The sequence below is a fragment of the Vidua macroura genome, chromosome 3, assembly GCF_024509145.1.
Source record: "Vidua macroura isolate BioBank_ID:100142 chromosome 3, ASM2450914v1, whole genome shotgun sequence".
NCBI lineage: Eukaryota > Metazoa > Chordata > Aves > Passeriformes > Viduidae > Vidua > Vidua macroura.
Window position 1 is genome coordinate 91,577,361 of NC_071573.1, and position 17,704 is coordinate 91,595,064.

General features: G+C 40.6%; 1 protein-coding gene across 3 annotated transcripts in view; it reads left to right on the forward strand.

Moving 5' to 3' along the window:
- ELOVL5 (ELOVL fatty acid elongase 5) overlaps positions 1 to 17,704 on the forward strand; it is a 39,531-nt gene that overhangs the window by 16,838 nt on the left and 4,989 nt on the right. For all 3 annotated transcript variants that reach the window (XM_053973928.1, XM_053973925.1, XM_053973927.1), the window contains 5 exons: positions 5,926 to 5,994; positions 7,871 to 8,058; positions 14,882 to 14,959; positions 15,563 to 15,734; positions 17,220 to 17,344. In XM_053973928.1, the coding sequence (XP_053829903.1) occupies positions 5,937 to 5,994; positions 7,871 to 8,058; positions 14,882 to 14,959; positions 15,563 to 15,734; positions 17,220 to 17,344 (621 nt within the window). In that variant the 5' untranslated portion in view covers positions 5,926 to 5,936. The remainder of the gene's footprint in view (positions 1 to 5,925; positions 5,995 to 7,870; positions 8,059 to 14,881; positions 14,960 to 15,562; positions 15,735 to 17,219; positions 17,345 to 17,704) is intronic.

Here is a 17,704-nt window from a genome sequence, read left to right on the forward strand (position 1 = left end):
GGGTCCTGATGTGTCAACAGCAGGCTGGAGGGTTTGCTGCTGATACCAGGGGGCCAAAAATCTGAAAGATAGAGATTCAAAATAAAGTTTAAAAATACCGTCTTGTATTTTAACAAAACTAAAGTGCAAAATCCGCAGCACTCATGCTTCACTTGGTTTCCCATAAAATAAATATACCTACACTTTCAGGTCAATGTAGACTATAGTTTATTCTCAAGTCCCTTTTATTGCTAGCATTAAGCATGGTTGGGCCCTACGAGGGTGTTCAGAAAGGGAAGAAAAGGGTAATCTGGAGTTGGCAGGAAGTTGAAAGGCAAAGGGAACACATTCAAGGGGCAGTTAAGGCTTGGGGAATTGAAAGGAGAAACTGGGCAGCTTTGGCAAAGGACAGAAAACGGTTGACAGCTTTGATTATCAGTGCTGTGTTCCAATTCTCAAGCAGCTGAACGTTTTCAATTCCAGTACATCTACAAAAGCAAACAGCAGTGTGATCTTTGGTTTTTTGGAGGAGGGATAGTTTGTACTTTTGGAGGAAAAAGAGGAGTCACCTCTGCAATGGCAGGGACTGGGAAACATTACTTTAAAGAGAAAACACAAATCAAGATTTCCAAAAGCAAAAGCCTAAATTTAGGCTTCGAAGTCCTAATTTAAGAATAGAAAAAGTGGCTGTTTTCCAAAAAGGCTGAGCAGCCAGGCTTGACAGCACATTTCTCTCAAAAGCCAGAACAATTATTTAGATGCCTATTTTGGGGATTTTATTAGAACTCAAGTTCAGGCACTTAGCTGTGAAAACTGGGATCTATTTCAGGGAGTTCTTGAGCAGTCGGGTGAGAGCTGGAAGATCCTTCTGAAAGGGAGCAGGCTCACAGTGCTTTGAGCTTTCAGCTTAAAATGTTTTTTTTTTTTTTTGCTGCTGTTTGATTTGCTTAAAAAGGGTGCCATGGGACAGAAAGCAAACCTGTATATTTTTGTGGATCATCTTTACACCTGGAAAGTTACTTCAAGAAGAAACTCAAGAAACACCATCAAAATGTGATGAAGAATTCTTAAATTATTTCATAGCATAAACCCTCTAGAATGCATTTTTGTGGAAAGCAGAGGAGATAATTTCCTTTGAAGGGCAGAAGCTGGTTGAAATCCTCCAGTATGTAGTAGCCTCAGAGAGTAGTTTACCTGCATTAGAAGGGCAACCTGTCAATGCTGGTAGCCTGTATGAAACACTTTCTATAAATATTTTTTTAAAACATATTCTACAAGAAAAGCATGTTTCTGTGTAGACTTTAAACTGTATTTTTGATTGTTACACCAAGAAGCACCAGGGCTATCAATGCCTGGACTGAGCAGTAGGGCAGAGCTTCACATCTTCTGCCCAAATATTTGGGTGGCTGCTGGAGCAGTGGGTGGTTGTCTCAGCTCATAGTGCCAGAAATGAACCCAGGATGCCAAAAGATCAAAAAAAAAACCCTGTCTGTCAAAATCCAGAGGATTATTGAAAATGTAGTATTATAATGATGTTGCTTAATCTTGTTGTGGCAAGGTGCAAGTTTACCCTTTGTTATGTTTGTGTTGCAGAATTAAAATCCAGTAATTTTGTTTGTTTAAAGCATCAGATAGGGTTTTTTTCTGGATCAGATATTTGGACTTGAAGAAGTGAAATGTCTTCCAGATTGTAAGCCAGACTGCTTCCAGACTCTGATCCAATTTGCCCTGGTCAAGTGCCTTACTGCACAGGTAAAATTTAGTGGCAGAGAGGATGATTTTTTTTTTTTTTTTTCCATTGTAGAAAGGCAGGTTAGGAAAAAATAACTGGTGTATATAGAGGTACATGTTTTGCAAAGCATTGTGTGGCCTAATAGGGTCTTTTTTCTCTGACTGTAGGTACTGAATAAAGCTATGGATGTAATCAGGCTTTTTCTACAAGGCCTTTGACACAGTGCCCCACAACGTCCTTCTCTCTAAATTGGAGACATATGGATTTGATAGGTGGATTGTTCATTGGAAAAGGAGTTGGTTGGATGACCACATCTAGAGGGTACTGGTCAGCAACTCAGAGTCCTGAGGGACAAAGTGGTGTCCCTCAGGGGTCCATAGAGGGGCCAGTACTGTTTAGTGTCTCCATCAGTGGCATGGACAGTGGGATTGAGTGCACCCTCAACAAGTTTGGCAACAGCCAAGCTGAGTGATGTGGTTGACATGCCTGGGGTGCCATCCAAAGGGACCTGGACAGGCTCCAGAAGTGAGTCTTGGGAAACACATGAGGTTCAGTAAGGCCAAGTGTGAGGTCCTGTACCTGGGCAGGGGAAGTCCACAACCATCAGTATGGTTTGGGGGATAAAGGGATTGAGAGCAGCCCTGCTGAGAAGCTCTTGGGGGTACTGGTGGAGGAGAGCTGGCAACATGTGCTTGCAACCCAGAAGGCCAGTTGTGTCCTGGGCTGCATCAAAAGCAGCGTGGCCAGTAGGATGAGGGAGAGGATTCTGCCCCTCTGCTTTGGTGACACCTCACCTGGAGTGCTGCATCCAGCTCTGGGGTCCTCAGCACAGGAAAGACATGGACATATTAAAGTAGATGCAGAGGAGGTTAGAGGGCTGGAGCATCTCTCCAGATGGAGACAGGCTGAGCAAGTTGAAGCTGCTCAGCCTGGTAAAGAGAAGGCTTCAGGGAGATCTTATTGTGCCCTTCCAGTACCTAAAAGGGGCCTACAAGGAAAAGGGGTACAAACTTTTTAATAGGGACTGTAGTGTTAGGACAAGGGGCAATGGTTTTGAATTAAAAGAAGGCAGATTTAGACTAGATGTAAGGAAGAAGTTTTTTCAGTGAGGGCATTGAAACTGGAACAGGTTGGTCATAGATGTGGTAGATGCCCCATGCACAAAAAACTTTAAAGACTGGATGAGGCTCTGAGCGCCTTGAGTGGAAGATGGTGGGGTAGTTGGGCCAGATAAGCTTCAAAGGTCTCTTCCAAGCCAAAGCATTCCATGAGTCTGTGAATAGTGTGCCTTTTTGTGGGATGACTTGTAGGTAAAGGAGCATTGCTGCTGATCTGCTCATGTATGCAATCAGCTGCAGAATTTCCTTACGTTACTTTCAGTATCAGAAATAGGCCAATCACAGTGTTTCAAATGGCCACTGGTTTAATTTTTCTGGGAGTCGATGTTTCTCTGAATTGGGAAACTATTCTAATTTAAAAAGAACCCTTGTAGTTGCTGCTGTTGAAGCAGTGTTTAATGTTGTGTGGCTGTTGGCAGGAGACTTGATGCATTTTCACATGACCCCCTCTGGAACAAAAGCAGATTGTTTCCTTCTGTTTTTCTCTTACACAAATGAGTTCCTTTTGAAACAATTTCTTTTTCTGCAAATTCTGGAAATCGACACCAGGAGTAGTTTTTCCTTTACTGTGTCTTTTACAATCTGCTGTCGGATAATGCTGGCACAAAAAGCTGCTTTGGGGTACCAGCCCAAAAAAGCTGAGACCTCTGCAGAGAGCCTCCTCCTCTTGGGGAATGAGTTTTTCTTCCAGTTTTATGGAGGACTTCAATGTGAACTTTAATTTCTTGCTGTCTTTACTATAGCTAGGCAGAGTTTGTTTCTGGTTTCTAACTTGTTTCATTTAAATATATGCATTTTTAGTGTCCAGTAAATGCAGCAATATATGTAGCAAGTCACTTCTGGCTTGAGCTTTTTTGTATATTTTAGTATAACAAACCTTTGGATTTGTACCAGCCTCTGCCATCTGAAGCCTTTGCCTGTGAGAAGCAAGGTTGAAGTCAGATGCAGATTATTGGCTGATGCAGTGCTGCATAACTAGACCAATTAGTACTGGATCAAAAGAGAACAAATTGTTTAAGTAAGGATCTCAAACAACAAAATGAATCATCCAGCAGGGAGTGGGTTTTGTGGCAATATTTAATAGCTGACAAATGAAAAAAAAAAGATGGGTGACAAAAAATGGTGCTTTCTCTAAATATCTTTTTTTCTCCTTGTAATTAGATACTTATTTCTCACAGCCTTCCTGGTGTTCCTGCTTCTGGTGATACAAGTTATATTTCCTTATTTCTAGAACACCAGTGTGCCAGTGCTGTGGCCATTCACACAAGTGCTCATAGTACCATAGCTGGTGATCCCAAAAATGCACTTTATTCTGAAGTGTTTGGTTTCTTGGGCTGGGCTTCTTAAGTCAGAAAATAAAACCAGTATGTATTAGGGCTGCAAAATACGTTTAACACTTCAGGTTATTTCAATCAAGCCCTTTTGTTTGTGCCAGGTGACCAGATTCCAGTGATGTTTCTGTGGCTTTCTGTAGTCCCAAGCACTATGTCACGGAAGGGAAAGTCTCTTCTGTGTGTCCCTGAGAGCCCTGCAGGGAACAGTGGGTGGTGGCGCAGGCAGAAGTGCTCAGGGAACCTACTGGGCTCCTGCCTGGGGCAGCTTCTGTGCAGTGGAAGGGAAGACCACAGAGTGGAAATGCATGACCTATACCCCTAATGTTTGCTGGGTCCCATAGGAAGTCTAAGCCCCTGCAGGCCTTCCAGCACTGGCTCCCAGTCCCACTTGGGACTGCGGAGAAAGCATAATTTGGATCCTGCTTGGCTTTTCTTGTGGGACCTGGATGAAGTTGAGGTTTCAGTCCCAGCTGACTAAAACCAGAGGATAGATGATTAATTGAACTTGCATAAATCACAAATCCCCTAGAGACGGGATTTTCACAGGCGGAAGGGAGATATTTCTTTAGGTAGCACTAAAAAAAAAAAAAAAAAAAAAAAGATGGTAACTTTTTTTTCTTAGCAAGTACATATAAGCTTGCATAATTGTTTTGGTTAGTGCTGTGGGTATACTGACAGCTTGTGTTGCGTATGTTATTTTCTCATAGCTAAAAATTGTTCTTAATATTAATACTAGGAAAGGAGAAACACCACAAAGTGAAAACCATTCTATTACAAATTGATAAAATTTTATTAGTGAAAGTACAGTACAGTTCTGTATAGAAAAGAGGAAATTGAAGAGTTGGGGGCTTTTGTTTTGGTTTGGTTTTTTGGTTTGTTTGGTTTGGTTTGTTTTTTCTTAATCAAGAAGAAAATTACTTCCTCTTCTCTTGAAAACAGCTTTGTGCACAGTTGTCCCTGCTTGTGGACAGTTGCTGCTTCTTTAGAACCTGCTTTAACCGTAGTGAGGTAACACAATGGGAGTGCCTCTGTGTACAGACCAGGTGCTGCCAATAAATAGTGGCCATGTGAGGACCTGACAGATGACATTGAATCACTCTACTGATGTTGGATAAATTTTATCTGGTAATGTCTAACCAGTATGCAGTTTCTAGAGCTGGAGATGCTGTGTTTTCTCCCTGGACTCAGCAGCCCTCTCTGTCACTCGGTGACTGTTGATCTCTTGGTTTTATGGGCTGTTAATCAGAGCTGTAATCAGTCATCTATCTGCAGGTGATAGCAGAGCCACTGCTTACTTTTTCCTCCTTCCCTCCTCTTCCCTAGCTAGCCTTGCCAGTTATTTGAGACTCTTTGTTAATATAGCTTCATAGTCTTTATCTGAAAATTTTGATGTTGCTGGCTTTCTCAAAGTCCAGTCCTCCTCCTTATTGAGGGATCTTTCAAGATGCCAGCTTTTATTTATGTGTACAAAATACAGAACTAGAAGGAACTTCAGGTTAATCTGAACTCATTATTTTAAGCTTCTGTGCATCTATAACTGTGTTAAGTACTTCAGCGGGAAATGTAGCTCATCCACCAATGACTCTCTGAGACTAGAATAAGCTTTATGTACTTAATATATACTGAGAAAATCTTATGTTTGCTGGAATTTCTGCATGCTAATATTTTCTTTGATAACCCTAACAGAATGTGTTCAGATGCTGACCAGTAAACTATTTTCCTGAGCAGAAAAACTAACTTTCTCCTTTTCTTTCCATTACAGTAGGTTGTATAATGGAACTTATGGATAAAACAATCAATAGTTACTTTGATGTTTGGCTTGGACCCAGAGGTAAGATTCCTCAAAAGTTAATAAATAAATGCATAAATAAAAATAACATAATAAATACATAAATCAAACTGATCTTATTAGAACACAAGAAACATTTTTCCTCTAACTTGACATTGACAGGTGACTGCTTTCTTTAGGATCTGCAAAGCATCAAAATGTCTGACAGTGTAATAAATAAGAGTCTATTCAGTGCTCCTGATCTTTTGACCTGAAAAGGTCATTCTTCTTACTATCAGTTAAGCTCATGTTGTTTGTTTTAGTGGGTGACTTACCTCACTCAGATCTTTGCTGCTTTTTTTCTTTTTTAATTTAGTAATAGCATTTATTCTAAAAAAAGCCACTTTAATTTGCATTTAATGAAATAAAAAATACTTGTGCCTTCATAACTAGATCTTCTCTGGATTTTTTCACTAAAAATATCTATAGTTTTTGGGAAACACTGCTTCTTTGAAACCATTATTTTTTGAAGAAGCAATAGTTTTGGTAAATTTTGCCCAGGGAAAAACCCTGCAGGTGGAGAACTGCAGTCCTGGTCAGTGTGAGGAAGCTAGAGGTTGTGGAACCAGGACAAGTGGTGGCCTCATGCTTGGGTAGGATGGTCCAGTTCCACCTGGTTCTGACCAGGGGGATTAAATGACTGCATCCTGCACAGAGCATGCAGAGCAGTGCTGCTCAGTGGCATGTGCTTTCTTCTTCTGACTGCTGCAGTAATGCCTTTTCTCTGTCCCACTCAAGATCCAGTGATGGTGTCCCTTCTTCTCAGGAGAAAGTCCACAGGAGATGGAACAAGCCTCTGATTCTTCTAAGTGTGTTTTCTGTTTGCTTTTATTAGTATCTCAGTGCCCTTGTTGCCTCTCTCTTCATAATAAGCCTGTTCAAATTAGCCTGGACATTCTGATATAACATATTGCTTGTGTTGGCATATGGTCTCTATTTGCTGTATGAGAAAAATTGTGAACCATAAAGGTGCCAAATCCAAACAATTCCCTGGTTTGCCTACCTACTTTCCAACCTACAATTTTAAGGCCTCTTTTCATACATTCAGGATTCATGTATGACTCCTTTAAAATTAAGTTGAGACTGTGAATGACGGCACTACTTGAATTGTTCATTTATAGTTTGGTTAACTTGATTTCAGTACTTTGGACTGACTTTAGTGAGAGGAGCGAGGTGCTGTGCTGTTGCTGGGTATGGACAACACAGTTGTGGTTCAAAAGGATCACACTAATGTTCCAAGTAGTCCCCTAAAATTCTCTGAGGATGGTTTATGTGCTTTTCCTGAGAAGCTGATGCATTGCCAACCAGACTGGTTACTCAGGCAGGACTGACTGCTCTGTGTTCCATTGCTCACACAAGGACTCCAAAATTTAATTCTTTCTAGTAGCACAAACATAATTCTAATTGTGTTAGGGTTGACTGGAAAATAATTATCAGGATCATCCATCTGTAACTACAGAGGTATCAGCTTCACTCCTAGGTTTGCTGACTCTGGGAAATAAGATACGTACCATCAGGAAGGGTTGGTTTGAGAAAATAAAGGAGAGAGATTTGTTGAAGCTTTTCTTTATAATTATCTGTGGTATTCAAGTGGGTGACAGTTGTGAATGGTAATGAGTATTTAAAAATAAGAGTTGTAATAACTTAAGAATATTTTTACCTTAGGAAAATAATTATTTATGCTTTCTTAAATATGTAAATAAAATATTGTTGTTTGTAATTAGCAACGTGGCTGTTAGTAAAAGGGCTTGCTGCACTTCCTTTGTCTTTCTTTGGTATTCCAGTACTGGAATAATTTTGGGTACAACTATTTTTAGTTGTGTCAAATTCTCTCCTTACAAAATCTAAGTGTTTGTATGTTTCTGTTTGTTTCTTTCAGACCCCAGAGTAAAAGGATGGCTTCTTCTGGAGAACTATACACCTACCTTTATCTTCTCAGCCTTGTACTTACTAATTGTATGGCTAGGACCAAAGTACATGCGGAATAAACAGCCGTTCTCATGCAGGGGTATTCTAGTCATCTACAACCTTGGACTTACACTGCTTTCTCTGTATATGTTTTATGAGGTAAGAGAAAAAGGGTTGCTCAGGCTTATTTTGCAGTGTCTGTTTTAATTACATCGCCTCGTGTTAGAAGTAGAGCAGTGCCTCTGAATTTGGGGAGCATCTGCAGAAGTGGTGCAACCATTTTCAATGTCACTTGTCTGGGAAGAAAACCCTAATTGTGATGTTACCTCTAAGGATGGTGTGAAACAAACCTTGCCTTAAGGTCACCTTGGTGCCTTTGCTGACCTTGGTTAGCAATGTTTCAAATGCACTTTGCTCAGTTGATGCAAGTGAGGTCCTGATCTTTCAGCATGAACTTGGCTACTCCTTCAGTAACATCTCCTTGCTCAATGTGATTGCACTGGTGGACTGTACAAAATACTTTGTAGCAAAACTGTGGTTTTATCTGGAGGGCAAAATGTTTTATTTACTTGTATTTAATCATGTGCACACTCGTTGCATCTATTTCAGGAAGCTTGCAATAGGTTCTTTTGCATCCTCTTAGTTTTGCTGAGAAAAAAAAGTTGCTGAAACAATGCCATTGTGATTCATCTGTTTCTTTAAGCTTGAAATCTAAACACACAAACAGATTTCAGACTGAATTCAACTTTCTGTGGACTTACTTCCTTTCATAAAAACCCAAAGATTTAGGCAGCATAAAGTTTTCCACTTCCCAGAGAGCTCTTTAGCTGCTTTTACTCAGAACTGTCTGTTTTTATTCAAGTGAAATTGAAGAACTATAGTAGGGTAAATAATGATGTGGTCAGAAAATTACTCTCTTGCTTTAACGTACAGAATATTCTGGCACACTTTTAACCAAAGTATTTCTCCTTTCTGTAAGGAGATATTTCATTATATATATATATTTCATAGTCTTTCCAAGTACAATCTAGGACCAAAGCTACTAATCTAATTTATTTTTTTGCATGAGCTTAGAAGTGTATATAAGCTGCGATTCTCCTTTAAGTTTGTAGTTAATTCTATAGTGTTTTACAAGGTGAGTGTTTAAAGATGAAGTGATTTAAATTCAATGTTATTTCTCTTGTGTAGTGAATTGTCTACTGAAAAATTATTGGGTTGGTTTATTAAGAAATTTGATGCTTAATTGTTCAGTTGGGAGCAGTTTTGGATTCATTAGGTACTTGGAACTACTGGTGTTCTTGATGTCCTTACATGTCTAAACTCCTTGTCAGGGTACTATAATCCAGAAAAAATATGTGTTGATCAGTTTAATTTGTCTAAGTGTAGTGTTGATGTTGACTTCAATGTCCATCTGCATTATTTGATGCAGGTATTATTTACAGTTATATAGTGATCTGTTGTTTTAACCTCCAGTAATGTTATTGAGAGTTTAGAAGTGCAGACTTTTCTTCAGTTGTACCAAGTGTGAATACTTGGAATAATACTCATAGTTTCTAAATTACTGTAACATTCTGCTGTGTTACAAAACCTGCTGGTAAATTTAAATAAGAGAAAATACCTGAACTGTTGATCCTGTAAATGTCTTTTTCTTGCTAACAATAAACTGGTTACCAAGGGAGGACTGTTCATTATATGCTGAAGAAGTCCTCATATTTGTAACCAGATAAATAGCTTTTATATTGTGGAGAAATGACACAACTAAAATACAGTGAATATTAAGACCCCTCCTTCCTATATAATGAAATACTTCATGTGAAAATGAGTGTTGCTCTTAATCCAGTATTATCCATATGGAACTGTTCATTAGTGTTGTAAATATACCTTCTCCTTGTAAATGGGCATACACAAAGCTACAGCATTATGAAGATTATTAAACACATTATAGTGGCAATAAAATGTGGTTGGCAGCACTTACAAGCTGGATGTGAGGGCAAGTGATGCTCTGCAACAAGGGACTGATCCCATAAAAATGCTGCAAAGCAGAGAACTATGCTGACATAACACCACACTGCTTGATGTTTGCAGGGAGAGAACCAAAGGGCACAGGGAAAAAATGGGTTCTTGCACCTCTGGGTATGTCCTCTATCTGAAGTACCTGCACAGTTACCCCTGTTGGTGCACAGCATGTGATACCCTTGCTCATACCTCATCAGTCTTGGAAATTTTCCTTTGAAGGATTAGCCATATATCAGTACTCTATAGTACACTTACTTGCTTTTAAGACAGAATGATGAGGAACAGCATTCAGAGAACTTGAGTAACTCCCTGTTCTCCTCCTTGTTGTAAGGAGCTCTCAAAAGACCATTTTGAGTTTCACTTGGATTAAAATTTTTCAGTCCTACTGTGAGGAAAATCATAAAATGTCACCATTTATGAACTTGCTTAGTAGCATGTCTGAAAAGAAGTTGCTTTAATAGCTTGTGTACAATACACCTGAAAGCCTACTTTGAAGTTTTTCCTGAGTTACAGCTATGGTGATTCAGGTCATGAGTCATAGCATCACAGCTCCGTTTGCATATTATGTGAGCAAAACAAGGTGTTAAAGTGAGGTATCCTCCCAGCTGAAATGAAAAGGATGACCTACTTTGTTTTCTGACCTTTATGTCTGAATGATTGTAAGCAATAACATGGGGAAATTTGGCATCATAGGATTTGTGTAACTCTAGGTGTTGTGTACTTTGGTCTAAAATCACTAGAAATTTTAGACCTGTTATGTGGAATTCCTAATACTTTCCGTCTGTGCTTGCTATACCTTTTTTATTAGGATATTTAATGACTTGGCTGGGTTCTGGTACTCACTGAGAAGTGGACTGCTCTTGTCCCAGACAATATAACAGACAAGGTAGATCATGGGGAGCTGGAGAGGTTTTTCCAGGCTAATTTGTCACGTAATTCAGGAGGACAGGATGTTCTTCAGGGACAAACAATGCTTTATTCTGTAAAAATCTACAGTGCTTGGACTTTAGGGAGAAATAACACTCTTATGTCTCAGGCAGGAGCATCAAGGAATGGCTTCCTGCGTGGTGAAGGTGTCTAGCAGAGGCTGGCAGTGGGGTTATAGGATATGGGCTGATCACCTGCTGGCTGGCACGGCCGTGTCTGGAGGAGCTGCAGGAGCAGCTGGAACAGCAGAGGCAGCACTGCTTCCCCCTGAGCTGCTGCTCTGTGCTGGGATCACAAGGCGTCTTGCAACGCTGTGACCGGTGCCTGTGGCTTGTGCCTCTCTGCTTGAGTCTCAGCTGGGCAACTTAGCTAGGAGGGGAGAGAGCCAGGTACCCAGTTACACTGCACACAGACCTGTGTTATTCTGGGGGAGTTTGTTAGTAAAACTGGCCAAGTGATCTGGACCACCTGGGCTTACATTAGAGAAAACTGGTCAATGATGAAGGCTCAATTTCTTAAGTGATCTCTTTACTGTCTTTTTTCTTCATCTGAAAAATTAATTCCATACTGAATCTGCCTGAGAAAAGAGAAAAGTCTTAGATTTTCCTGATGAGTGAGGTGTTGCATATGCTGTAGGAAAAGTCTTAGGAAGCAGGCAACTGCAGAGGTGCTGTGTCACACGAGCCATGGGTGGCAGTTAGGCTGCTCTTTCCTCTCCCCTTTCTTTCTTCACCCTCTTGAAGTTCTTATCTCTGCCCTGGGGTAACTGCATTCATGTAAAGATAAAGTTCTTTATCTGTGCTGGCATTTGCTTGCTTTGATCAGACATGAATGTCTGTTTCTCTTCATTCTAATCTAGCTCTGTTCTGAGCCTTGTAAAACCATCACGCCTTGACAGAGTGATGCAGTGCTAGGTGCCTTATCTGCCCCTCTCCAGTGAGTCTCAGACTTCAGTTTTATCATGAGAAAAAAAACAAAGTCCTCCACAGTAACACCTCTCCTCAACCCAGTCAGACTGGTAGTAGTGTCCTGGCCTCTTTCAGTGGCAGAGGTGATAAAAAAGCATGTGCCACAGCATTTTAAAGAATTCAGCAACAGGATTACAAAATGAAAGCAATAGGAAAAAAGAAAACTTCATTGCAGGGGAAGAAAGTGTGGGTTGTTTCAGCACAAATGGAATCTTGAGCTGCAGGTTTTTCCTCTGAGCTGAAGGGTTTAATACTGAGTTTGAGTACCATTTTAACTGGCTTATGAACTGTCTTTTTGTGCTGTTTAGAAACCATGTGAAGTGGTTTGCTCAAGTGCAAGTGGTTGTAATTGGCCTTTTCTGGACATGTTAATTTCTCAAGAGAAGATTTACCTCTGGTTGTCCATCAGCAGTGCCATCAGCAGGCCTGGACTCCTGCCAGCCTGAAGATGAAGGACTTCTGGAGAGAGCGGGCAAAGAAGGAAAGGTTGTCTCAAGGCTGTGTTGACAGAGGAGCCACCACTCTGTTTCTGGGCAAGTTTCAGACCTACTGTGCAGTGGTGTAAAGAGATCTTGGAAACGCTGGCCATCCAGGGAGCAGACCACAACAAGTGTGAGCAAGGACTTAAATGCACTCCTGGAAATTTCTGACTCCTCCTTATCGCTTTTGTGGTGGCAGGGAAGCAGCTCCCTGGGACTGTACACCTGTACATAATGGAGTCATTTATGGTCATGTTTCAGTCATCTCTTGCTTTTGTTTTCTGAAGCCTTCCAGCATGTGATGAAAGCATTGTGGGTGCAAGAAATAATGGTGTCAGGTAAAGGAGCAGCTGGCTAAATGGGGAAAAAGATTATTTACATGTTGTATGTTGCACTGAGTAAGGTTTGTGGGCAGCAACAGCAGTTTGTGGGCAGCTGTAGCAGCTTTTAACCAATTAGTTCCTTCTGGAAAGTGGGGAATGAAATTACTTTCATAACTATACTAGCTATTTATATGATAAAAGATGCTGACATTTCCTACAAATGTTGCTTTGCTTATGTCATTTGTGGCTGTGAGAATATTACAGTTCCTAGCATACAATAATACATTCTTTTGTAAACAAGGGAGTATTCAGGTTGAGGTGAAGCCACTGCTCATAGCCACACTGATGCCATTGTCCTTTAGAGAGGTGGGATCCATGGAGACACCTTTGGTTGCATCACACTCTAGGTGGTGAGCCTGTACCGTTTGCGGGAAAAGTGCTGTGGAGTCACTATGCCAGCCTTTACTGGGAAGAAGTTTGTGGAGTGCAGCATTAATGATGGATGTTGTTTGGATTAATTACAATGTAAACAGTGTGATTATCCTTCTATTCCTAACACTTCCTTGAACTATGAGAACTGTATGAAAAAATCTGTAAGCTCTTAACATGATCACAGCACAATGTGGTGTTCTGTCTGAGGGACTGGTGGGTGCTTGCAAGGCATGCACACTTTCCCTCAGTGGTCTGAAAGTGGCTTGGTGCAAAGCTTGCTCTGGGGCACAGCTGGGCCTTTAGCAAGGTACCACTTTTAAACTGGTGTCCTCTGCAGAGCCCTGCAGCCAGGAGAGCAGTCCTTCCATGGCTGCCTTCCCTTTGTTGCTTGGGTAGGGAAAGTGCCTGGGTCTGCTGTTGATGTGCACGGCTGCCCCGCCGTTGCTGCGGCAGGGTGCTATCGATTTATCTCTAATACAAGAGATACTTTCAGATCTGTATATTATGATATAATTAGATGTACATTTTTTCCCCTAAATTGCAGCAATAATACTATCTCAGAAGGTCAAAAATAATGACCTAGGCTGACTTGAGTATTTTAAAAGCTAATATATTAAGAAAATGAGGCATGAAGGAAATAACACTGGGGGAAGGTAGATTATTTAAGGGATAATCTTTATCGAACCTTTTAAAATTAGCTTCCTGTTCACAGTTCTGAACAGCATTTTGTCATACCAGTCATTGTAGTCCTTTAATCAAGTCATCTTTTAAAATTACTTTTAGTATAAGGAATTTCTACTGTGGCTTTGCAAAGCTATTTTTTATCCTGCAGATAGATAAGGCCAAAAACATACAACTTGCTTCTGCCTTTCAGATGTTTTATGACATACTTAACAATTTTTTTTTTTCACTTGGGAGTTGTCTCAAGTTGTTACTCCTCTCCTCATGCTATTCCCAAGAGGAAGAACATCTTTATAAACAATGTTCAATGATCCCTTCTGTTGAGATATTAAAGGGGATCTTGTTCATGTCTTTGCACATGCTTCCTTCTCCCATTCAACTCTCAACCTGTCCTACCATCTCCTATCATCTGTGAAAGGGTGAGAACACCCAGCGTGGATCTCGTTTCTCTAGAGATTTGAACCAGCCCCTCCACAGCGGACACCCTGTCATCTATCATGACCAATAGTTGGTCATTACTCTTTATTGTGACTCCGTTATGTTTGAGGTGTTACTTGTTATGCCAGGAAGTCAGGCAGGCAGTGGCATATCCTGCAGAGGAAGTCACTTATATTGGGAAGGATGTAATGTGCTTGGGACGACTGAGTTGCTTAAAAAGATCTTGAAGAATGGCAGTGCAGTGAAGCATGTGTTGTTAACTGTTAAGGAGAGCAAAGCTGAAAATATGCCCTGTCATGTGGTTGAAAAACTTGTAGTCACATCTCTTGAGTGTAAAATTTTTTAAAGATACAGTTCTTTCCAAAAGTAATCAAAAGAAAAATGTATTTACTGAACTTTGGTTATCTACTTTCTCTGACAGTGAGACCATCAGCAAAGAAGGAGACTTCACTCTGAAAATGCTCACACTGTGGGATAAGTGGGGATAAAATGTTTTCTCCTATTTTTATTCTGGTATACCCCAATTGGGAGAATTTATTAATTCACCCTTCACTATGATTCAGTCACTGCTTGGAACTTGACTTGAAACTAATGCCACCCTCAGGTGCCCAGGATTTTCTTGACACCAGATGTCTGGGCAGAGCCACTGTGGAGGTTTGCAGGTGCCATGGAGTTGAACCTTCTCCCCAGATAATGCTTTATTTTTTTATTTGCTCAGCTGGTGACAGGAGTGTTGGAAGGAGGATACAATTTCTTCTGTCAGGATACACACAGTGGAGGAGAGGCCGATATGAAGGTACCGTAATCGAGACTTAGAGCTGGAAATATTTCAAATTGTCCTCTTGAATGTAAGTGGAGAGCAGAACACTATTGATTTTTCATCTTTTTGCAGTACAATAGTCAGACATAATAGTTAATCTATGATATATTCATGGTTGGTATTTTTGTGAGTAATTATGTGCAAATTTTCAAGTGTCCCCAGATCAAAAAATGAGGACCTGGTCTTCACACTGTATCCAGCCACTCTGTGTTGAGACTACCCTTCTCTTTCTGAGATTGGTGATGATTTCTTCTGGTCACACTTCTGACCTCTCCTTTACAGAGAGCACTGCAGCACCAGCTCTGGTTAAGTATTTTCTTATTTCTCCCAGGACAACCCAGGTGCACAGCAGTAGCCTCATGAAGCAGTCTTTGTCATCCTGTTTTCAGCTGTAGCTATAGATTTGTACGTCAGTCTCCTGTGGAGAAACCTGAGGCAGAAGTATTACAGAAGATCCCAGCAGTGTCTTCAATCTTAGTAGTGCAGGACAGAATATTGGATTTTAATCACTTAGATAACATAAGAGTTGAAAACCCTCACAATGTGCAATGCTTCTAAAACTTGTTTCTTCCTTTCCAGATCATACGTGTCCTCTGGTGGTACTATTTCTCCAAACTCATTGAGTTCATGGATACCTTCTTTTTCATTTTGAGGAAAAATAATCATCAGATCACTGTTCTGCATGTCTACCACCATGCAACAATGCTGAACATCTGGTGGTTTGTTATGAACTGGGTGCCTTGTGGTCACTGTAAGTACTGGGTTATGGTGGGAGAACATCTGCAACAGGGACTTTGTTTTGGTGGTCTTTAGATCAAACCAAACATCTCTGGCACCTTCAGCTGCAGGATTTGTTCTGTACCATATTAAGATGCTTTGCTGAATTACAACTATTGTAGATGGTTGCAGGAATGTCTATGTAGTTTGAAGAACTTGTGTGACTGTGTGACATTTATCTGGTGCATTAGCCCAGGTCAGATACCCATCAACCTTGCCGTCTTTATTTTTGCTGTAGTTACAGACCCTCTGACGGAACAATACTCTTTTCCAAGTCAAGCCAGAAGCTTGTTTCAGCTGTAAAACAGCTAAAAGTGACTCTAGTCCTTGTATCTATAAAATTCACTCGAGATATGACTTTCTTAATTTAATCTCATTATACCACTGGCAATAACAAATTATTTCAATTAAAATCGTGTCCCCTGAGCACTAATGAACATGAGCAAATGAATCTTAAGTGGAAAATTTCCATGTCTCTCTTGTCTAAATCCTGCTAACCTTTGGCAATCTGACTTTAATTCTTTACTGGCATCGAGTTTCCTAACTGCATTATCATGGCTTAGCTGTGGTTAGGATGTGCAGCTTATAGATACTGGCTTTGTTGAACACTCCATTCAAGAGAAACCTTTTCAAACCCGATGGATGTGAGCTACTGGCAATGCAGACTAAGAGGCTGCGTTCCTCAGGAGTCTGGTGTCTGAGCCAAACAGCATAGAAACTTGTATTTGTTTTGTGTTGTCAGCACAACAGTGAGTAATACTGAACTTATAAAAAGTCTGCATTTGGAAACACGTTCTCCTCCAAGGAAGTCAGTCCTTGTTCATACAGCAGTCAAAACTGCATGTACATGGAATCTGTCTTGTGCTCACGTGGTCTTGAAAACACTTTTGTACTATTTCTAGTCATGTGTTTTTCTTCTTCCAAGCTTTATGTTCTGTTGTGTCATCACAGCTTGATGCATTTCGGTGTTAAGCTGGAAGCTTCTTTAATGACTAAAGGTGCTGTAAACAAGGACAAATAAAATAGCTTAACTTGCAGTTTCTGAAGGTATCTGAAGCTTTTGGTTATAAATGACAAAATTGGCTCCTGCTTGGAAGGAAATGAAATAAACCTAAAAGTAGATGGGTGAAGCTATTGATTGTTTGGTATGTAAGCATTCCTCCTTTTTATCAGTTTCCTCAGTTCCCTTGAGATACCATAATGTAGATGTGAAAAAGAGTAACTTGAGGAAACAAAACCAGAAGGCTGGTGTAAAGCACAAAGCAGCAAAGCAATTCAGCTACTCCACTGGGTAGGCAGAATAAAAAACTGGGTAAAAAAAGAGCCCTCTTGCTTTACTAAGAGAAATCATCTTTTAAATAGTAACATTTTTAACTTGTTATTTTTGTAGGTTCCATGAAACAGCATGTTCCTTCCTGGTAATGCAGTGTACTTTCTTTTTCCCTTGCCCTTTTTTTAGCTTACTTTGGTGCCACACTGAACAGCTTTATCCATGTCCTCATGTACTCCTACTACGGATTGTCTGCTGTTCCAGCGATGCGTCCTTATCTGTGGTGGAAGAAGTACATCACTCAGGGGCAGCTGGTGAGTGATTTGCTCTTCAGTGCTTCAGCAGGCTCTTGTATTCGTGATGAGGTCCTCTTGTCTTTACCAAATCAGGAAATTTTGATAGGAGATAGAAGAATAGAGAATGAGAGCTAGTACCTTCTACATCTTGTAGTGCCTACATCACCTTAGAAATCCAGCTTCTGCACGTCTGTTTGCTGTGTTTTCAGGATGATGGGAACTGGGGTTGTACGTGAATCAGTGCTGAGGTCTCTGGGATCTTTCTCCCCTCCACCATGTTGTGTGGCTAGATGCATTTGGGAGTTGCAGGGCTGGGATTTCTGGGACTCAGTAGCCAGGGAGGAGGCTTTTCTTACAAGCCCTCTTGAGCTAGCCTGC